Source organism: Cheilinus undulatus, linkage group 5 (assembly GCF_018320785.1).
Source record: "Cheilinus undulatus linkage group 5, ASM1832078v1, whole genome shotgun sequence".
NCBI classification, from domain to species: Eukaryota; Metazoa; Chordata; class Actinopteri; order Labriformes; family Labridae; genus Cheilinus; species Cheilinus undulatus.
In genome coordinates this window covers 45,856,851-45,881,153 of record NC_054869.1, presented here as the reverse complement: position 1 = coordinate 45,881,153, position 24,303 = coordinate 45,856,851, and the positions used below count along the sequence as shown (strand labels likewise).

Genomic DNA, 24,303 nt, shown 5'->3' with positions numbered 1-24,303 from the left:
AACGGCATAAACGCTTTAATCAAGCTGACCACTGATGGTCTATTTCTGCTCTGAGCTGGGAACATTGTAAGGAAAGAGCACACAAAAGCAGATATTGGCAGTGTAGATGCATCATTGTGCCCTTTATCATTCTGGCCCCGTCTCTGTAATATTACAAATAAAAACAGCAATCCCATCCATCCTAAGGACGTGTAAAAAGATCTTTCTTAAAGATGAAATGTCTTGAGACAGAACAAATATAAAACAAGACAGCACCCTCATTCTTCTCCTTCTGCCATTAAAACAAAGCGATCAGGTGAGGGGAGATTGTGACTCTTCCTTCAGAGGTTTCTTTTGATTTAAAACACAATCCCATGAAGCATCAGTGACTGCTCCTTGCAACACAAAATCAATACTCTTAGACTGGATTCTGTATTTAGAAGACTGTGATCCCTCCAAATCCCACAGGCTAACTACACTGTTCATCTTAGGGCATTGCTGCTTGATAACTAATGATGTGATGATATGAATGACTTGGCTGAACAAAGGCTTTGACATAAACGACAATGAAAAACTCAAGACTATGACACTTAAATGCACATGGCTGATGTTAAATATGGTCTCAGTCTGATAAAACAGACAGCTTTAAGATATAATAGAACATACCAAATATAAAACCATCTATGTATAAATAGAAACAATCACAACAAAGAAAATTAAAACAAAAATTTGGCGAGGGGGAGCACCTGGGGTAACAATACAGTGAAAAACAGGGCTGAGAGCAGTGCATCAAAACAAAAAAGAACAATAAAATATCAACACACATTATTAAGTACATAGAGGTTATCAGGTAGAAATGTACAGCTGACTGACAGTTCAAAATTGTGAATAGATAGAAGTTGCCTATAATGTGTAACAGTACAGTAATTCACTAACTCAACCTGAAAACACTGGTGTCAGAAACATGATTCACAGACTGCATGAACACAAAAATGCTCCACTCTCATACCCAAACGAAATGGAATGACCCAAGGCTGTAGTTTTTTGATGTTCTTTTTGTTTTTTGTCAAATGTGTTCTAGCTCACTCGAAGCATTGTGAGTCTCCCAAGCTGAGCTCTGAAGCTGCACAGGGCCCTCGGGTGCTGCCCTCCTCTCTGGTTTCCCTCTCGGGGGCGAGCCGGTGTGGGTGGCTCTAGGCGGCGGCCTCCTCCAGAGCTGGCAGCAGGCCCTTCTCCGTCAGGTGAGTCTTCAGGGAGTTGAAGATGTGGAGCTGCTGATCGGCTCGGAGGGCCAGGAGCTGCTGGATCACTTTGCTGGGGTTTGGGCCCCTGGAGCGAGAGGGAGAAGGATCAGACCAACACCTTTAAATCCAAGATTAACCCAGGACTGACCTCTAGCCACTTCTCTAGACTGAACAGAGAAATTAACTGGCTTTGAAGGAGAACCACAGCCTGCTGTTACATTGTGCTGAAAGCCAGTGAGAAGGTCACTCTGAGGATATGTCTGTGTCTACCAGCAGCACCACTGCCTGTGTGTGAAGATGTTTTCAATGTGATCATAAAAGTCCTCTTAATGATTTCAGGCCAATTTGGCAAACAACAAACATGCATATTTATACTGCATGCCATGGTCTGGTATGGGTTGTCATCTGTCATGACTGTCATCCACAGAAACTTGAGTTTCAAAACACTTTAACTCATCTTTCTGGGTGTACGTGCTGCGTGCTGCAAAAGCAGCATAAGGTAACATTGTTTTAAACATTTAAACCTATCTAAACCCCCTTTAATGTTAAATGTAGATGTTTATTGGTGCTTGTTGGTTATTTTAGGCTCTAAAATAGTCTTTAACTTTATAAGTATCCTGTAAAGTCAGCTGGACAGAGCTCATCAGTATTGCACAATGCAGGAATAAATAATATTCACTACATATTTACAGCACATCTTGTTCTGTTTAAAATCACATGGAACAGTACTTTAAATTACCAGATTCCATGATAATATCGTTGGACTAATTTTCTCATTTTACCTCTGAGAGGAAAGGGGAGAAGGAGGAAAGAGAATGCATATGTGCCACTGAAGCAGAGTAAAAATAGAGAGACTTCATCTGATCCTCTGTCCTGATGTATCACAGTTTACCTGTTAGGTGTGTAAACAATGCTTCAACAATAAATCACTTCCAGCGCTCCTGTAAATGTTGCCTCTTAAAGGTCGTCAGTTTTTTTTTTAGAACTGAAGCTCCTGCAGAGGTGATTACGTGTGTATGCAAGCAGGCATCTGCATAGTGTGTTTTTTAAACATCTGGAGATAATACCATATACCTCAGTGAAATTTGGGGAAGGTTTGGCAATTAATATAAAATCAATACTGCACAATCCTAATGTCCAATTTTTGTTACTCCTAATTCTCATTTCTCAAAGCTGTTTCTCTTGTGTAACACATTAGTTAAAAATGGAAAGAGAAAAACCCAAACTAATCCTTCAGTTGCTTTTCCAAGTACTTCAAGAGATGCTCTGATACAAGTACCAGTATCAGATAGTGGTGCCGATACCAATCCTAAGTTCTAACACTTGTACTCCTAAACATTGCAGATACTGTACTCAGTATAATTGCAAATCATCTTAGTTTCTCTTTATGTGTCTATGTTGTCAAAGTCAGAGCCATGTCTGCAGTTTGATGATATTTTACCTTAAATGAAGATGACTAAAGTAGAAGAGAATCAAAACTATGCACCGACAGATTTTCAAGAGGAGCGATGAAGAGCATCTAATAAAAACAAAATGCATGGCATTAACAAGTCTTCATACTTTGGTCTGTATCAGTGAGGACCCAGATTTAAGTGCTTGTGCTCATACTTGGTCTGGATGGATGTAGTATCAGACGCATCCTTACGTTAATAGTTAGCTTTAAAAAGAATGAACATATACACTATTCATCTGGGTTTTATAAAAACTGCTGCAATACTACAGCGACACCAGAGAACTTGTACTGATTTGATGTAGCGTAAGTTTGTACTTAAAATGAAATTTAAAACCCTTTTGCAGTGATCTCATCTTTATACAAGCTTACTGGAAACACAAAGACTAAAGAGAATATTTACAACCAAATGTCAGACTTTCTGTTAATTTAACTGATAAAATCTGTCTCAGTAAACTGTTTTTAATACCTTAATGAAAAGATGCATTAATGTAATCTACATGCTAAAAACTCTCCCTGCTATAAATACACATGCATTTTAGTGATGCTTGTGAAGGTACTTGCTCCTTAAGCAGGGAAAACAGTTGTCAAAGAGTATGTTTATATGTTACAGTTTATAAAGACTAGTGTTTACCTGATGAAGCTAGCTATGTAGACATTGACAAACGTAGCCATGAGGTACTGGCAGTCGAATCTGTCCATGATTCCACCATGACCTGGGATGGTGTTGGCAAAATCCTGAAAAGAGAATAAAAGAACATGCTCTCTAACCTCTGAACATAATAATTCACTGATTTTAATGTACAGATCATTTTTAAGAGAGCACAATACAGGAAGTATTATTTGGAAGAATCTCTGAATATCTACATGAGCAGAACAGCTTCTGTCTTTATTCTTACCTTGATCTTAAAAGCTCTTTTGAAGCCGCTGGCAAAGAAACCGCCAAAAGGTCCCACGATGGAGGCAAAGGAGGACAGAGCGATGCTGTGGATCTGGAATGGATAGAGACGTACCGTGGTCTGTGGACACAAGAGGAAGAAAAAGTTGAGGTTTATTTAATGATTTTACATTTTTTACTACTTTGTAATGCATTGCTATGGACAGATGGCCAAGGAGGAGTGAAGCTGGGTCTTACCCATCCAGTGACAGACTCCAGGATGCTGGGCAGAGCGTAGTCCTGAAGCTGGAACAGCTCAGACGGCTCACAGTCCACCTGGAAACTGTTGGAGTCGTTGTTGAACTCCACAGGACACACAAAGTAACGCCAGCCAGACATCACATAGGACAGCTATGAGGAGAGAGAGGGAGTTAGTCTGCAGTGTCATCACTGGACAGGCAGCTCTTTGTTAGAACACACAGGAAGAAGTTTAGAAATTTCCTGAAGGTACTTTTCTTATGTAGCAACAATCATTGTCACTTCCTTCCACTGTTATGATCTCTTAGAGATGTCTCTCAGTTATTAAGTCAGAGGGAAGATAAGAAAGGTGGACAGACAGACTTACTTTAATCTTTACACTAGAGGTCACACTTACCCATTCACACCACACTGACACACAGATGGCAGATCAGCATTCACTATTCCCACTCATACAGACTCACACAACTGACCAGATGTGGAAGAAGTACAAGGATATAGTACTCAATTTAAGTACACTTGATAAAATTGACCATTCTTACCATTTCGGAAAAATGTACTCTAGTAGAAGTAAAAGTACTAGTGTTTAAATCTACCCAAGTAAAAGTAAGCCATTTAGAGTTTCGAGTAGCTGCTTTTGATACCCAAGAGGCTTGTACAGGGAAATATGACCTTTCCTTAATGTGCAATAATTACAAGTGAACATTTGGCTTTCTCTTGTTTCCTTTTTGTTTTTAACTTTGAACAACCGTTCTGCCTGAAAAAATGGGGAATTAAACAGCCAACACATTTAACAAAGCAACTACAGATGCAGCCTTCAATCCTCTGCTATGAACTTAAACCTCACATTAAATCTGCGTGTTGACTAAATAAGAACCAGACAATTATATTAGTTTACTGTTATCCTGAGACTATAAAAGATAAAAGTAGAGACTGATATGTACCACCATCTTAACTTAAATTTGCACAGGAAAAACAGTGATAAACCAGATGTGTCATCAGTCTCCATCGATTAAACTTTCAGCTTTTTCTTCAGCACATCAAGTAGAGCGGCACCGTTGAACAGACACTGGTAAGCACTTCAATTGCTCAATAATGCATGATAGTTTTGCATAATTTTGCAAATGAGGTTATTTGTTTAGGAAAGCAGCCTCCTGGCTACCTCTTAAAGGTCATTTTGCTGCACAATCTACACAGATGATATCGATTTTCAAATTAGCTGAAAAAAATATCACTATACAATCCAGAAAAATCAGCTTAAATTGAAAACTGTATCAAAGATACCATGCAAGTAGTCTACTTAAAATGTCACATTTAAACCTTTTATTTTAGTTTCATTTCACTTGCTTTTATTATGCACATTGCTTTATTGTTTTATTATTCTGTTTTAGACCAAATAGCCTGACTGTTTTATCACTCTCTGCTAATGCTCTGCTCTGATGTGCAACGTCTTTACCATTTTTTATTTTATGATGTAAAGCACTTTGTAACTTTGTTTGAAAAAGTGCTACATAAATCAAGACTATTCAAGATGAATTCTCATCTCAAAACTGTTTGGGAAAATATTCCACTAAAACAGTGGACACATATTTTGAAGTCTCTCTACAGGCAGGAGTGAATTGTCCCCTCTTACCATGATGCCAAACACGATGGTGGCGAAGAACCCGCCGATGAAACCCTCCCATGTCTTCTTAGGTGACAGCTGCAGAGGAGACAGTCAAGATGTGGAGACCAGGTTAATAAATGACCACTTCGCTCACGGTTCTTTTATTGTATCAATAATTAAAGTCAGTATAGAGACTACACCACACAGGACAGATGTGACACAGTATTATGATAAAACTGAGAAAGAGGATACTCTTCAAATTCTGAGAAGTAATTTATTAGAACCATGTGAATTCGACTGGAGAAAAACAGTCAGAGCATGTGATGCATAAAAAATGTAATAAAACCAACCTTAATGAGAGGGGTGCGGCCGAAGAAGAAACCAAACATGTAGGCCATAATGTCATTACAGATCACACAGGAAATTGGCACAATGAACCTATTCAGAGAGGAAGGAGTGCACTTTAGAGAGACTGGAGTCAAAGTGTGCTTTATAAATCAAGAAAGAGTTGGTTTATTTTATTGTACACAGTAACACAAGCTGAACTGCAGCGTGCTTTAGTTTGACTACTGGACTAAACATCAGAGAGGAGCCATTTCACTGACTGAAAACCTATAACTGAGATAAAGGACTGTTTACTTACCAGATCATCCCCTCAAACAGGTTGTGGATGATAAGGTGAGACTGAGTCACCACTATCAGCAGAGTCACATGGGTCCAACCAAACTGTGGAGACAACACTATAAGATTAACAAAAAACTTTACTGGGAAATTTAACCCTTACTTAACCGTTGCTAATACACTTCAATGACTACATGCAGATATGTGGTAGCAGAGGAGACCAACTTCAATTATGTTTAAGGCAGTTGTTCCCAATCTTTTATCCTTTTAAAGGAAACGAAACGCTGAAGCCTCATCACAACGTCTCCTTGTGTTTACATAAACCATGAGCCAGCTACTGACCCACATGAGTTTGGCATGAATAATCCCTACTACTAACCCCTTCTGTTCTTTAACAAATACATAACTGCATACTTAATAAATCATAAATATTATACATTTCTCCAGGATGCAGGCATGTTATTTTGTATTTTTCCCCATTATATTTAATTTATGATCTCAAATAAGGAGATTTTATTCAATTCCATGTTGATTTTTTATTTTTATGTCTGATTTGCTTTTTTTATTTCAATGTCCAATACACTACAGATCGTACCAGTGATCATATATAGTTTTGAACAATACTGAATGGAAAAAAGTGTTACTGTTACTACATCCAGTTAGAAAACAATCAAAAAGAGAAACCTAGAAATTTGTATTCATTTCTTATTGTTGCTTTTCTACTGTTGTACCAACCTGTACCAAACCCTTACCCAAAAACTGAGGTATAAACAAAGAGCGTCTTTCAGGTCACAGTCTAGAACCAGCAACAGTCATCCATATAATCAGCTGATTAAATCAATATTTGGATTAGCTGTGCAGATGATTTAGAGTGTATTTAGAAGAAGCAGCATTCCTATTTTCATACACAATAGAAGATCACTGGAATATGTAACTGACTAGCAGAAATATTTTTTAAAAATAGCTGTTTTTTTTTGTTTTGTTTTTTTTGTTTTGTTTTGTTTTGTTTTACAAATGTATTTATGATTAATTTTTGAGAAATGTCTGACAGGCTGCTCATAAAATCTTCCTCAGTTTCTTGCTCACATATCCACTTCACTGGAGACTTTTACTGACAGATAGGCCGGGGGCTCTCAGGAGCAGTGTGCGGGTAACATCAATTCCTACATATTCAATATAAATCAATTCCTTTTGAGGTATCCAGATTATGTTTCATATTCATGAGTAACTAAGCATTAGTTCTGCTATTTAAATAATCCAAGAGATTTTCATTAAAGTATCATTAAAGATGCATTCTTTCTTTCATTTTTGTTGCCAAAAAGGGTGTTTAATGTTGATCAGAAGGTCATGTTTTTGTTTTATCAGGCTTTTCTGGGGAGCATATTCCGGTATGGGATGTCAGCCTGGTACCGTAATCTCTCTGTTTAGTTAAAAGCTAAACTTACCCAGGTTGCCCTAATGATATGCTATTTTAGATAGGTGGCACACCTAACTCTTGCCATATATTGAGTTTTTGTTGTTTGTTCTTTTTTCTTCATACACTGCAGTTATGATGATGGCTTCAATAGAAATTGTGATCGTTTTCTGCTTCTTCATCTATTTTTCCCCTCCTCCTTTTTTTGCCTGACCACTTAAAAGTACTTTAACAAGCTGTATGCTCCATTTCCAGAGGAAATCAGGAGATCATATACCCTCACAAACACACAAACAAATACAAAATTTTCCCCAATTTGTTTACAAGATTGCTCAACCAGCTGGCATGGCTGTATCTTGTCTGTTTGCCCTGTGCTCTGTATGTCTTGTTTTCTTGTCTGTTAAATGTTCTCTTTTGTCTTACAATAGAAAAAATTACAAATGAGAAAAAAATAAAATAAAATCTAAACTTGTTTGTCCACCATGAAGGTTGTAGGGAGGACTGTAGACCCCCCTCTGCAGTCCATGTATGAACAGTCTGTTCTCAGACAAGCACAGCGAGTCCTGTCTGACTCGTCTCACATCTTTCATCCTGACTTTTTCAGACAGAGTCTCCAAAATAAACTGAACTGGTTTAAAACTTGTTTGTACCAACCTAAATTAGGATTATGAATGTTTCCTGAGGCTGTAGCCGGATTGTGCAATAACATAACTCTTATCTTTTACCTTTATATTTTATCTTACTATAATCTATTTTTCCTGATTGTTATCTTTAATCATCATTTTTCTTTAATACTTCTATGAGAATCTGTGCAATGTGGGTATGTGAAATACATGTAGGTTATGTGGTTGGAACTTTCATTGGTACGTGCAGCTCTGTGTTTATGTGGATTATTGTTGCTACTGTTGTAATTTGTTCCTTTTGTGTTATCTGGCAGCTTGATGTGTGCAGCACTTGGAGTCCAAGACAAATTTCCCTAAAGGGACAATAAAGTGTATGGCTGATAACAAATCCCTTTTTATAACAGTTCAATAGAAGTATTCAAGTGTTTTAGGAGGAAAGGCATGAATTGCTAACACTGAGTCATTGTTTATCTTAAGAAGTATGTAATGTTTTTATGAGCACTGAAGGCTGATTGGAACACTGGTATCTGTAAATTATCTGAACATCTTTAATTTCATAAGCTCCACTTGAATAACAACTTGTTTGTATTCACTGTGTCAACCCTGTCCTTGTCTGGGTCTGCTTGATGAAAAAGACAAAGGTTTATAATGAAGGTTAGACTCGAGGGATTTTATCCATTAGCTGCTCTTTTAGTAACCAAGCAACACGTTCACTGTACTGTCAGGATGTCTGAGGGCCAGACATTTCTATTAGAGCAATCTCTGTCCCACTTCCCCAGACACTTGAATATGTTTCAGCTGGTATCATCAATAACTCAGCAGCCTCCAGGCCGGGGGGCCAGTGAGGGGGGGGGGGGGGGTCACTTACCATGTAGAACTGGAGCCGGTAGTGCTTCTTCACCAGACTCAGCACAAACATGCAGAAACCTGTAGTAGCATGAGAAAAGTTACTAAGGATAGAATCAAGGCTGTGGTTCCTAAAGAAAGAGTGAGATTAATTAAGCCACAGTCTCAGTCATCTCTGGTCAAACTCTGACCAAATATAACTTGGCCTGTTTCAGACAAAGGCCAGAGATTAATGTTCGGTGAGTTGGAAAGGGATTTCTGGAGCTGTTTCATCAGTACTGAACCCAGACTGAGGTAAGGACGGCATGCTGCAGGACAGACAAAAAGTGTTTTTACCCAAAAAGGAGAAATCAAGCGAAGCTACTGCTGCTCCTTAAACAATTTAAGATGGACAACACAGAGCTTTTCTTACAACATTATCTCAGAGGCCATGCAGTCTCATTTTAAAGCTGGAAGACAAGAGACAAACCGTCAGCATGCTTCCTTCCTCTCTACATCCTGTTTAGTACCTACTGCTGCTGTATAACTCAAGAACAGCACAAACTGACAGCCTGCAGTACAGGAAGTGGGACTTCTTCTGTTAGCATGGTGCCTGAAATGACCAACACTGAAGTGTCTTAAATTGTACACAGATAAGGAATAGAATTTAACATAAAGATCTAGAAGTCTGAAATTTTAAATGTCTATCAGCAGCACTGGAGCAGTTTTCACAGACTTGCTTGTTCAAACTTTTCCCCAACAACAGCTATTTTTCTGTCAGAGGAGGGAGAGGAAATTTGAGGGAGCTGGCAGTAAAAAGTCTGGGCTACATACGCTTAATGCCTTCACAATCAGTAAAATTCTGGATATTTTCAGGCTTTTTCTGCATGTGTTTAAGACTGATTAATGGGTCTCTTTTGAGACAAGCCAGCTCTCATCTTGTCTTCTGTTATCCTATCCTTTTAAACACAAGGACGCTCTCTTTGTAAGACAGAAAGTCTTCTTAGTTTCTTTAAAGCGAAGGTCAGACTACGCTCAATAAACATGATGACAGCCTGACTCATCAGACATAGGGTTTAGGGACCCAAAGGCCCTGAAAATCAATGCTTTTATTGTCTCTGGAGTTTCACAGTGAAAAACACTCAAAGTCACATTTGGGACACCAAGAAAGAAAGTCTAGCACACTTGATTTTTCTTTCCATCTTCTGTGATTAATTTATCACAGGTATATACAAAATAGCAAAGTAAAAGAAGAAAGGTGAAATTGGTGCTGTGAGGCAGAGAAAAAGTTTGTTGAGCTCTGACTAAAACATCTCTGACTTTATGTGTTGTAGACAGAAAACTGAGAAATTCTGGACAGAAATAACAAACTTCAACAACCCAGTGAGTAAGTGATATTAGCATAAAGCTAGCGTATCACTCATCATAAGGTTGAATAGACAAATACTTATTAGTACAGTAAATACTAGAGCTGCAACAGTTTTGTTAATTTTGTGGTATCACAGTGACAGAAATGTATCAATCCGTTGTGAACATGTGAAGTTTTCAAATGACAGGTCTTCAGGGCAAAAGTGTTGTTTTTGTTTTAAGTGGAGCAGAGCAAAGGGACGCAGGAACTACAGTTCTCATCAGCCCTTGCATATCTTTGTGCTCAACTCACAGGCTTAATCTAAGTGCGAAAATGGTGGATGCTACAAGTGGTGAAGGAGGAAATGAGTGACAGATTTTGAGATTCTGGATACTCCAGTGACTTTTATATCTGATGTGTGGAATCATTTTGGCTTCCCGGGTTCAAGAATTGAGAAAGGAGAAAAGGTGATGGACAAAAAATAAAGAGTAACATAAGGAGCCAAGATGTGAGGAGCAGAAGCTTTGGCCAGGCCAAAAGACTAAAAGAAGCCCACTTCCATACAACAGCACGAGGGCTCCACAGATCACAAGGTGTATTGGTAAATATTTCACCAAAGACCTACGGCTATTTTCAGTGGTGGACAAAGAAGGTTTGAGAAGTTTAGGAAACACACTGGAGTCGCAGTTTAAGTATATATTTTTAGGCCTAATGCACATTTTTGCACATATGATATTAAAAGTGGAATTTTTGGGGTTTTTGATAAAGCAATAAATACCATACCATGGACTTGTTACCAAGGTATTATCGTACCATACAATTTTGATACCGTTATATCCCTAGTGAAGTACAGTAAGTACAGTTAAGTCTTTTTAAGGGTTGTCAAATAGAAGAAATTTCACAATTAATCTCAGTATTTCTGTAGTTAGTCAGGATCAATCACATTCTTTTAATCCTTCATTTTAAACTTCAACTATTTTGCATTCAGAATCGTTTTCATGTCATTTTGGCCACAGTAGGGCAAAGGTTTTGAGAGTGAAAAAGCTTTGTGATGCCAAACATCTGACTACTTTTCCTAGCATATAAAACTATATAATAAACATGCCATAGGTCAATAATGATGCTCACAGACGTGATGTTGGAATGCATTTAAAAAGAGAACTGAAAACTCTGAATACATTTTCCTGAGTTTTTCCATTCTCTGACCTTTACAGGCTTCATGTTCAGTCTCTGAGCATTTGTACCTGTGAGGTAGAGGGCAAAGGAGATAAAGCGGTGGTATTTGCTGAGTATGCGAAGCGGCTCCTCTCTTTGCACCAGAGTGAAGAAGTAATCCGTGACAGTTTCCCCGTAGAAGAAGTAGTTCACACACAGCAGGAAGTACCTGTGGCAAAGAGGGTTTCAATGTACAAATACCACAGTCTTAAAACAGCAGCTAATCAGACCCTGCATTCAGTATGCCTGCAGAAAAACCAGAGACAGAGTTTTTTTCTCTCTGCCTTTCTACATAAAAATGTAAGAAAAAAATGGACAAGCACTACATTTATGTCTGATTTTTCAGGCTCACGGCATAATGAATGATAGGGCTTTCTATATAATACTCTACTCCACTGAAGCTAAAATCAAACAGCATGGATGATTCACAGAACTTCAACTGATTTAGTTCATCAGCTTATTAATCTAATATCTACTCTAGACTTAACAGGTCAGAACACAAACCTCAGGAAGTCTGCAACAAAATAAAACATAAGATGACACAATAAAAAGGATGCAATCAAATGCACTGACTGTGTTTAATAATCCTCCAAAGAATGAGAGATAATGTGTTTGTGACTTTGTTTGCATGCATCCTCACCAGCTCAACGTCCTGAACCAGGGGAGGTGGTAGGAGTGATAGACACTGTAACCGATGGTGATGATTTCATGGAAGCACTTGATCTGAACACAGAGGACCTGCACAGAGAAACACAGAGTCATCAGGGACAGAATCCCCAAAGCTTAACGAGTGAGTGTGTGTCCTACATCCTGGTGTCTTAGTGACACAAAATGGCTGACAGACCTATTTTCAGGGGATTCCCTAATGAGAGCAGCAGAAATCCTGCCCGTTATTAGAAGGCTTAGGCCTGGGTTCACATTTTGTATGTGTGTTAAAGTTCACCTGAATGTGAGGAGCAGTTATGAGCTTCAAATCATGCTACAGCTCACTGAGAAAAAAGTGAGCCTGTGCCTTATATAGACACATTAAAGAGTAACTAAACCCCAGAGTTTCAGCTGAGGTGTCTCTACCCTAGAGTTTAAAAAATGAATTTAGAAAATCATGAAGGGCTGGGAGGGAAGGGGGATTAGATATTAGACATGCCCAGTCCCTTCTTCCTACTGTCCCTAATCAGCCACAACATTCAGTCCACGCTGCTTTTCAGATTTGAATCCTAGCCATGATGTCATAACCATTCAAGGTAGGGATGTGCGCAGTTCAATGGTTAAATCTCGATGCAAGATTTATGAGTCGATTAGACTAATTACCATTTTTATAAACGGGCTTGAAATCCTGGTCTACAATGCTCTTTGAAACTGTGATGAACCTCCTGCCACTAGCTGCTGTAACTTCGGTGAAAGGCCGCTGCTTTTCTGTCTGAGCTCTCTCCTGGTGCTTCATCGGATGTAAATATGAGAAGCTCAGCAGTTAGCGTGTAGTAGGAACAGTGCAGTATGACAGTTTTTTTAAATAATAAATTGAAATAAAGTGGTATGTAGGCTGTCGAGGGTTGAACTCATTTATAACTAGACTACAGAAGAGAAAAGACCACATACAAAAGCTTGATATTAATCTAGAAAGAGGAACGAAGGCTGGCGGAGTACCAGCTAATGTTAGCGGTTTGATGTGAGCCCGGTATACTCTATACAGCGGGCTAGCACAGTAACTCTGTGATGAATTTGACTGTTTTCTAAGTATTTTCTTTTTTTTTAGACTAGTCAGTTTAAAGAGATTTAAATGAGCATTTAGCTGAATGGGGAAATAGACGCATAGAAACAATCCTAGCTCTCAGGTATACTTAGTTTTTTGTTTTTACATATTTTACCACAAAGGTCTTCAGAATATAAGATACTGGAATAAACTATGCAGTTACTATTTTTTTTATTGATATACTGACATATTGCTACACATCACTCTAATCCTCAAATATACCAGCTCACTTGAACACGTCATAATGTAACTGTTAGTTAGCTTGTTAAGTGAGCTCTTTTTCACCTCTATCCTCCTGATTTCAACATAAACTTCATCAACAGATTACTTTTTTAACCGCTGTGACCTACTACAACTTTTTTTGAGCTCTTTTTACGGCCCATCTGAGCTGATACGGTAGAAGGAGTCTGTCTATCTGAGGAGAACTGTTATATTTGGGGCTTCATTCAAAATATTCAAGTCACATGGAGGACCTCTTTGAGTGCATAGCACCCCAGGTACCCATAGTGCTCCTAAACTACTACTACATACATACTTATGTTCTTAACTCTTCCTGCCTAGGAACCACAGATGTAAATTACCTCCATAGCTAACCGGCTTAGTTGTGTCGCGCACAGCCGCTGTCATTTAAACTGATAAACTTCACCTAACTAAACTTCATCCTCATATACATAGGTTTTCATCTGGAAGAAGTGGTCTGAGGGTTTATTTACTCTTTAATAAAACAAACCATGGCTCAAACTTTAAATCTTACATCATAAATGTTTTCCATTGGTATATTTTATACCTTAGTCACAATTTGCCAGAATTTTTCTAGAGTTTCTGTTCCCACTGAGGTGACAACTAAAAGAGATGATCTAACATTTTCTGCCATTCATAAAACTAAGAAGGTGTCCTAATAATGTAGTTTGTACTCACAATCATCATAAGCACCATGGGGCCCAGGTAAATGATGATGAAGAAGAAGGAGATCATGGCAAGTGTCAGGATGCCTCGTACCCACCAATTCTTCCACCTTAAGAAAAAAACACAAACATATTTAAGTTTTTTATGATGTTATGAAACACAAAGCTTTAATGTAAAAACAACCTTTGGGGCGCAGATTGCCTGGTAACTTGGTTGCCTCCCATGTAAGTGGGTGGCCTGGATTCACTGCACATCATTCTTCACTCTTTCATCTCTGTTTCAGACTCTATCCACTCATTGTCCTAACTCTAAAATAAACGCAAACAAATCCTCAAAATAAAAATCTTTAAAAAAACACAACCATTTGGCTGAATACATTTTGCAGTGAAGACTATTTTCTTCATTCTGTTTACATTGGATCCCCATTAGTTGTTACTGCAATGAAGATGACTCAGCCTTCCTATGTATTGTGTGAGAAAGAGGTATTTAAATGGGATGAAAGAACTTCCACATGAAACCTCTGTTTTCTTCACCAAGATTGGGATTTACATCCTTTAACACACCACAATGCAGGTTAATAATAATCCACTGCACTTCAAAAACAGTTACATGATATAATGGCACAGTTTGATATCAGTAATACTTCTATCTAATCTGACACGCCTGATGGTTTCATATATACTTTGCATGGGATATATTTCACATCCATCTGGGAAACAGCCCATTTTCTGTGTTTGGGAAGGGCAGAACCTGATTGGATGAACATTCTTTTTGTCACATTTATCATGGGCCAATCAAAGCAATAAAACATATGACCTGGTAGAGGTGTGCAGCTGCTGCTACAGCTACACCTGAGCTCATTGCTTCACCAATCACCATTACTTCGAGTCTTGCTATAAAACAAAACCCCACACATAGCTGCCGCCTTGTTCTCCTCAAATGATGCAGACTGGTCTGTCCCTCTCAGACCAGGTACAAACGTTTGGCTTGAAGGTTTGCGAGATGGATTTGATGATGGCAGATACGGAATCTGGCCAATCCATAAGCTTTGCACAGTTAGCTTTCACCCAGGTCAAGCACAACACATGCAAAGTATTTCAAACCCTCTTATACAAACAGGCAGCTTGAATTATTTCATAAAGCAAGAATACAAAAGTGCCGACAAAGACAAAGTACAAAATATAAATAGGAATGTAAAAAATAACCTTTGTGTATTTTGTGAAATATATGTTTCCAAGGGATTTCTTAGTATGAATCATGACACCTCCACATGTTGCAGCAGTGCTGCAAAGACATTTCTTTTACACTCAGCTCTTTTCAGAACAACATAATGACTCACGAAGCAACTCAGACTGCAGAGCAGTTGCTCACAGAAAAGGTGTCAACCCTCTGGAGTATTTTTAGATTTCATGCTGGCCACTAGTGAGAGTTTACTGAGGAATACTCTGTTTTGGATTCATTTTGAAATCTACTAATCTGTGTTTACAGATTCTACATAGAGCTGTAGAATTGGTACATAGGAATTGTGATTTTTCACTATTTCTAGTGCATTTTTAATCCAAGTTCTATTGAGCAATCACGTATCAGCAGGATTTGGTGTATGCAGGTAATACCTTCTGTATTGAAAACAATAAACCAGGGAACTCCTGATGACAAATCAGCTCTAATCAACGTTATTCTTATGATTTAATTGGCTTTGTAAACAAATATCTGCATAAAAGTGCAGCCAACAGATCTATTATCAATCAAACATTTAAAGTTGAGCCACAAATCTGCTGAATATAAAGCCAATCAGCAGTTTGAACCCCTCACTGTCTGAAACACACAAGAAAGTATTGGAACGAGCCCCATTCAGGTGATTCAAAGTTGTTTTTTCTCCTCTTAAGAACAGATCTTACAAAGCTTGACTTCTAACAAATCTACATGATGTTATTTTAGCAAACCTAATTCACCTGCATTGTGAAAAATCACATTTAGTTTCTTATCTGCTTAAGTGAGAGTGAGTTAAGAGTCTGTATTTTTTGTACAGTCTACTGTGGGCTCATTAGGTGAACAGCGTTACTCAAAGGAAAAGAGAACTACAACACTGGCTTCACAGTATCTAAAGGAAAAATTCAGCTCCATCTCAAGAAGTATAAAGTGTCTACCAGACAATGATAGATGGTGATTGCTGATTGGCTCCAAGGCTGCTAACACACAGTACAGACAGAGGAACAACAGCTTTAATAAACGTTCTTTACAGTGTTTGTACCTTGAGGAAAGTCCAGATAGAGCCTTGTTTAGAACCTCGGGAGTGTCATCTGGAGGGACTGGCACCTCTGGGACCCCTGAGTCCACTTTTGATTCACTGTCCGACACACCATCTTTTTCCACCTTCAGTTCACTGTCAGAACCCTGAAACAAACAAAAGAAAAACATCAATTACATAAATAGTTACAGCGTATGATTGTATTATCATATTATCAGTAACAGAGGACTGCAGCTACAGATATAATGAAGCTCTTCATTTACAGCTTTGTTAACAATTAATAAATGACGCCAAATAAAACACTTTTTACATGATGTCTGCTTCCGGGCCAGCCTTAAAAAAATACTACATGATATGGTATCATGGCTCCTAACATTTTTTAACATTTACAGCAGAAATACACAACCTTTCTTGAACTACTTCCTCTGCTTCTTACAGCAAGAGATGTGGACCCTCCTCAGTGTATTTATTTTGTTTTTTTACTTTTGTTCATTTTAAACAAAGTGTCATCCTACTGTTGAGACAGACAGAGCAATTCATCATTACATCTCGGAAACAAACAGTGGGGTTCTTACAGAATGGATCCAAACGATTGCATAAGAGCACTACCACAATGTTTGTATAAATGTTAATGCATGGTCACTTATAAACATCAATATGGTCCTGTGTTAACCTTTAAATGTTAAAGCTAAGGCTGGACAAGGAATCACAACTTAAATCAGATCATTTATTTTGTGGAATAGAGGTCTGAGGAATATTCCATGCTAGCAAACCATTTTGATCTTTATCAGATGACCCCAAGCCAGTTATCTGGTACTCTCAGATTGACTGTGACAAATACAATGGCGAATTTTTCTTTTTACTTGTTTTTGATTTAAGAGAAACATTTTTCCTACGGCTGTAGCCAAAAGAATCACCAGTTCTTTATAATATTAGTTTATTTGTTGCACTTCAAGTTGTTATGTTCTTGCAATACTGAACGTTATTATTACTCACATTATTGTCTTAGTAGAAACAGCATGTTCCAGAAAAACAGATGATTTTCTTAAAGGCCTGATGATGCGTGTAGATTTAATAAGAACAGAATGTTGTGAGGTAGAGTGGAGCTACATAGCTTTGGTATAATGGCTAAGAATTTCATTAAAACTGGGGGAAAACAATGTTGGATTTTTGCTGATATCCAACATGCCCATATTCACACATTTATTTCAGGTGGAACCGGCATCAGTACTGATATATAAAGTTACTACACACCTAAAACTGCAGTCCTTAAAAAACATTTTTTTAATTTTAGGAATGAGGATAAACTAAGACTTCAGCTAAAGTAAGTCTGCTGGTCCTGCCTAAAACACTACACTCTTATTAATACATACTGTCTATATCAACTGTAAATACAGAAAAGTTGACGGGGAAATAAAGTGTTAGTATATCTGCAGAAATTTATCACACTGTCACTACTAACAATATACTTTTTATGCTGACACCTTCTGATACTGGTATCATGCTGATAATATTGTGAATCCCCAATTTAAACATTAAGAACAGTCCTATCAGATGCTAAAATTTCTGCCTTGTTCTTTGGTTCTTTAAACTTCATGTTTTGCTTTTCACACAGGGTGAGCATTGCTTAGGTAAACGTTATGTTTCTCAGGTTTCAAGTTAAACATGTATGCTTATCTTGTGTGTTATTCAAACAGAGTAACAAGCACAGAGCAGTGCTGCTAATATGAAACTAAGCCATAAGTTGCTTGCAGCCAGGTCCTTGTCAAAGCAAGTGTGGAGGTCCTGTACAAATGCACAGTACTGGATTTTCCAATATTTCTCATAAACTCAGCTCTTATTGCACACAGGAAAATCTGGAGGGCAATTTTTCCAGAGTAACAAATATTTGTCTCAAAAATATTAAAATTTACTTTGTTTTAGTGTATTTGTTACCAGCCACTGCCAGAGTTGGAGTAAAAGCTAAGGGTGTTCCTAAGTGTCTATATACCTATTCGGCTAAATTTACATTTTGTTTAACCGACTAGTCTAAAGAGGAGAAAATTCCTAGAAAACAGTCAAATTCCTCACAGGGTTATTGTGTTAGTGGGTTTGACATTAGCCTGATATACTCTCTACAGCGTGGCTAAAATTACAACGAAGTAAAAATAAGCAGAGGAAGGTATATTGGTTTTGCTTCAAACTTTACAAATTCAATACTCTCTTAGAAAGGTGAAGCATTGTTGATCATTCCCACATTTTGCAGTTCGGCTGTACACATCGACAGAAACCACTATTACTGACAATATCAATATTAACTTATGAAGCTTTTATCTTCTGATACCATTATAATGCCAATAACATCGTGCATCTTTGGTATTTTTCTGAGACATTTGGATAAATAAAGTCTAGTTTAACACTAAAGGTTACAGGTTACTACTGCTGACTTATAAAAGCCATAAGCATTTATGTGTAGAATATGTTAGAGATGATAAATATTGCATTTTGTCCAACATTTGCACTATTAATGTAATTTCATAAATGTGAAATAAAAAGGGCTCTGATGTAACAAAAAAAAAACAGACTGTTTTGGTCTATAGTTCCATGAACATTGATGAAGAAGAGGGACACTCTCTTTGACAGACCCCGTTGTACCTGTTTTATTTGATGAGCTTTGATATTAACCTCTAATAAAAAATAGAGTCAAGCAGTGTGTGTATCAGTAACACACATTGTTCTGTTAAAGGTCTGACCAGTCAAAGTGACTGAAACTGAGCAAACACAGACAAAGCTGATGAAACGCCTCGCTTCTGCCACTAAATTAATAAAACATAAATATTCTTTGTTCTATGAATTTGTATTTGTGACTGAACTTTGTCCAACAATAAGAATCTATCAAGCCGAATGAAATCAAAGCAGCAGTAAAGGATTAACATACAGAATTAATCAAAAAGCAGCAGGACTGCCAGTACAGGGTTATGTGTGGGCGGCTAAACACTGCTGCGGCGATTCTCCTCCATATTGCTGATTTTTCAGAACCATCTGTTTAGTAATGGAGGCCTGTTAAAAACATTCTGATCTCTGGGAACAACAATCAGACAGCTACAGGCCGTCTGATGATGACAGCAGAATCCTCAGTTCATCCTCTCACTCTTCACCCCCCGCTGACCTCTGTGGAGCCAAAGACCAAATTAGGCTCTGCGTTGTCATCTCACAGTCACAAAGCAGATTGTCGTCTGGCTGTGTTTGACGCCTGCTCTGCCTCACGCTGGGGCTTTTACAATTAGGCAAACAGCAGGGCATTTCACATGTTGATCATCTACTTTTAATCTTTTTGCAGTTATAGCAACAAGGCAGCTGACTTTTTTTACTTTACTACATCATCTCATGCTACACTGTTCCCTTTTCCACACATTTATGTTTACAACAGTGCAGCAATCTTAAAACAAAGACTGATCAGGAATATTTCTGCCAGTTTAAACTTCTTTTTAGGGACTTTTTAAATCCAACAACCTACCATATCCAGTTTTTCTTTTTCATTGCATTTAAAGTAATTCAATGTAAGGACCTCACTACACAGGAAATGTTTTTGCAGCAAAAATACCCAAATGATTTAATGTGCCTTTCAAAAAAACTTCATACTGAGCTTCTAGATCAGGTTTTATCAGCTAAAGAATCAAATGTTTGTCTTTATTGTTGTACCATTCCTACAGACACCTCTCTCCTCTGGTTCCACTCAGCCACATAGAAAGAAGGTGGTCTCATTTTTAATGACTAAAACATGTCATTGTTTATCTTTGAATTTAAAGTGAAACACACTTACAGAACACTGTCAGTAGTTTTAAAAAAAAACACAAAATGAGCACAGGCGCATGCACCACAAAACACACAGACCCATTCTCCGCCTACTGGTTTCTATGGAGACAATATCCGTCATTCAGGATGCTTGAGTTAAAAATAGGCGCTCCTTTCACAATTCACTCCTCCCCTTTCTTGGTCCCAGTGGCAACCCTGTCTTCGTTTTGTTTATCTCCAATACACTAGAAGATGATTTAGCTATAAAAGGAGAGCAGCATTTTACTGGGAGCATCAAGCAAGACTTATAAATCCAGAGGAGAACACAGCTTTAACAAATAAAGCAGAAAGATAACCAGGAAGTCTGTGATTCAGGATCTCAGTTGTGAGTTCTGTTCGAAAATGTCTCATGAAAAAAAACTTGTGCAAGATCAGAATGTCATGTAAAATGAGCAAACAATGTCTCTGAGCCAGCCGGTCATAAACCTGATAATGAAACACACAAACATCCAGAAATGGGGCTACACATGGAGTTGTACATTTAATTCCACTTCACTACTTTCCTAAACTTAAGATTTTTTTTTTTTTTTTTTTTTTTTACAAAATGCGCTACTGCCTGTCTTGGCCAGGACACTCTTGGAAAAGAGATTTTTAATCTCAACAAGGGTTTTTCCTGGTTCAATAAAGGTTACAAAAGAAACAGTCATTTCCTTGAGAGCTGTACTTGTGAAGATGATCCAGACAAAACTGCAAAGCATGGTTAGAAATGCTTTATGATCACTACTGATAAAAACAAACTTCAACCCCACATTAACAGGGGATGATCAAATGTCAGTGTGATAGTACTTTAGTTGCAAGTGTCACATCAACCTGATATAATTCTGACCAGAATTTTAGTGCTAGTAAGACTGCTCAGTAATGGCACAAATCAGAATCATGCTGATTTTGACTGATATTGAGATCACATATTTAATAGACAAAACTCTGTTTGTGAATCTTATATCATTAATTCAATCTGTCATGTTACCTTAGGTGGCAGCCACGATTGTGTGACAAATTTTGCAAGTTATTTTGCAACATTCAAGGTGTGACTCCTAAACCCAAGTAGCTCCATATGACTGGGGTTGTTTCATCCACTGGCTGCCTTTCTGTTAGTGCTGTTGCTTTGCAAACTAACCAGATCATGTATCCAGGATGGGATTTTACAGTACTTTCATTGCTTGAATACTCACTCATTATGTAAAAAATGTCACACACAGGGCAATCATACTGTGAGATTTTGATGCTGTTACAAGAATAACCTTACACGAGCTCCCCTGAATGCCAAACAAGCATCTACAGCACGGGTGTCAAACTCAAGGCCCAGGGGCCAAATGCGGCCAGTGGAACGGTTATATCCAGGCCGCGAGATCATATACATTTGTATTATAACTGGCCAACCAGTATGAGGTCTGCAGATTTCCTCCAGTATATAAATGTAAAGTTCAACTTGATTATTCAAAATATCCTTGTTGAGCCATAAAAATCAGAATAATTTGTGTTTTATTTCAGATTTTTTAATTTTGCATCTCAAGATTACAACTCAAACTTATGATCTGACTTTTCATTTCATACTTTGACCTTTTCAATTCATAATTTGGACTTAATATGTCACATTTTTATCTTTTAGATTCCCAATTTTAAATTTTAAGTCATATTTTGACCGTTTCAATTCCTTTCTTTGGCTTTAAATCTCATATTTTGACTTTTAAAAACATATCATTTTTTTTCTCATATTTTGACATTTTGAATAAATAATTGTTACTTTTTAGATCATATTTTGACCTTTTACACTCCCCAATTTTGAATTCAAGTCATATTTTTAACTTTTTAAGTCATCATTTTCCATTTTCAACTCCTAATTTATGGTGTTTTAATCCAATATTTGGACCAATCAGACGCCCAATTTAAAATTTTAAGTCATATTTAGACTTTTAAACTCATAATTTCAAATTTGATCTCATATTTTGACCTTTCAAACTTATGATTTCAACTTTTTCCTCAGACATTTGCTCATTAAAAACATTATTTTTCTATTTTCAAAATCATGTTCTGATCTTTTGAACTTATAAATTGGAATTTTCAAATCTGGAAATCTCAGATTTGAAACTTTAACCTTATTATTTTTACTTTTTTGAATTTCCAAATATTCATCACCAGTTTTTTTTTCATATTTTATTACTGGTGAAATGAGGTTGACAGTTACGGTTAAATGTTGACCCTGTTAGGCCCCTGTTATGATTGAGTTTGACACCCCTGATCTACAGTTAGCACTCTCTGCTGGGTTGTTTTGAATCTCGTCACAACAAAAATCAATGAAAGATTGATTTGAAAAGGGAACGTTGCAGCAGTGTGGTAGCTTTCTAGTTAGCTGTCATTCCTTCTACATGCTCTGTGGTGTTTGTTGTGAGGATGCAGACTTCCCTAAGAGCTTTTAGCTGCTTTCTGCGACCACATCCGCTCCTCTCATCCTGGAGAGATCTCCACATCCATCACACCATCACCACGCCCCTTCACAGGCCCAGACTACTCACTGGGTCACAACTTTGACGTCCGTGTTGACAACACAGATGATGCATGTACGTACTGTCATTTTGAAGCCAAAAGAACGATACAACATAACTTCAGACACTGATATTGTTGTGACAGCGTGGGGTAAAGCTGATGTCAGATAAGCAAGGTTAATGTCACACTGACCGAGTCGTTTTAAACAAGTCCTTCCGTAAACAAACTAAAGTAAACAGATCATTTATGCTAACGTAAAGCTGTCGGTAGAAAACATGCTGAAAGGCGAACAACACCAGCATTTCACCATATAATGGTGCGGATATATAGCTTTTGCTTGAGGCTGCTCCAGGCTTCTGTTGTCGTGATGTTGCTTAACTGGTGTTTGTAACCTTAACACATCCTCCGTTTAATTATCAGCCATATAAAGGAGGCAAGAACAACAGTCAAACATAACTCGAAACGAGTCACCTCGTTTGTTAGCATTTGAATAATGACAATAGCTAACAGTTTGATTTGTATTTCGCATTTAGGAAGCACACCCAGGAAGACCGTAAGAAGCATCAGCCAATCAAGTCAGAAATGTGAGTACAGTGGCGGATGATTTGTTTGTTATGGCGCATATCTTTCAAGGTGAGCTGTAATACTAACCGTTGAGTCACTCTGCTCTAATAAATAAATTCTCAACATGTTGGAATTTTAGCTTTTCTCTGGCAGTGCGTGATACAGACAAATACATCATAACTGCCGAGTAGCTTCTCGGCTAGCTAGCGTTAGCATCGCTTCAAATGGAAGTGAGTGGGTCCGGGCTAACGTTACCTTGTCCTCTGACGTCTGCTGCTGTAACGTCGGCTCCGTGTCTTTGGCCCCTCGGTGCCTCAGCTCTGTCATCTTTGCTGGTCGTGGCTGGACGACGACAGCGAAGGTCCTGTGTTTCCGAGACAATGACTCGGTATTTTGGACGGACAGAGCTCCTGCTGAGCTTCTAGCTGTATTTTTCACAACAACACTTTTCCCTCGAAGAAGCCTGAGGACGTCGAGGTAGCTGGAATTGAAGCTAACAGTACCTTCCGGCTTTCAGAATAAAGTCCGCGTTAAGCCTAAAGATGTTACCACTTTTACAAATAGAAACAGAGTGAAAATAGTGATTCCCACTTATCGTCTTCAGCTAAAAAAAGAGGGAAAAAATGCTGAAATTAATATCTGTTGAAATATATAAATAACTTTACTCTAAATGGAAAATATCATGCAAAAATAATGGTCAAAGTTTGCTACTTCATTAAACAAATAACAGAAACAATGGATAAATAATAAAGACTGAAAGGAAAAAATGTTCATTTTTTTCTCTTGTTAAAATTGGCTCTAAAAGGAGACTTTAAGTTTCTATGCTATGCCTAAAAAATCTGAAGAAATTTTAACTGTCTTGATGTTTGTAGTTATTAATTCTCTGCGGGGAGGTGTATTTTACTGTCAGTGTACCATCCATGGATATGGTGTTCTTCAGGTATACTTATCTTTTTCTGACTGACTCTGTTATGCACACAACCTGTTAAGTGAGTGACAGAACCAAAGCTGGTGTCAAGTGGTTTGGTCTGATGAGATGAGTGCAATTAAAGTCCGT

The 24,303-nt window shown here is 37.8% G+C and overlaps 1 protein-coding gene across 1 annotated transcript; it reads right to left on the bottom strand.

The window, feature by feature from the left end:
* Positions 1-23,724, bottom strand: cds2 (CDP-diacylglycerol synthase (phosphatidate cytidylyltransferase) 2). The gene is made up of 13 exons (XM_041786831.1): positions 23,502-23,724; positions 16,368-16,510; positions 14,129-14,225; positions 12,101-12,198; positions 11,490-11,629; positions 8,941-8,999; positions 6,058-6,140; positions 5,765-5,852; positions 5,442-5,510; positions 3,809-3,961; positions 3,573-3,692; positions 3,308-3,411; positions 1-1,308 (listed from the first exon to the last, which is right to left on the bottom strand). Exons 1-13 carry the CDS (start codon positions 23,571-23,573, stop codon positions 1,173-1,175), a joined length of 1,362 nt encoding a protein of 453 aa, XP_041642765.1. The 5' UTR covers positions 23,574-23,724; the 3' UTR covers positions 1-1,172.
* Between the last annotated feature and the right edge of the window lie 579 nt (positions 23,725-24,303).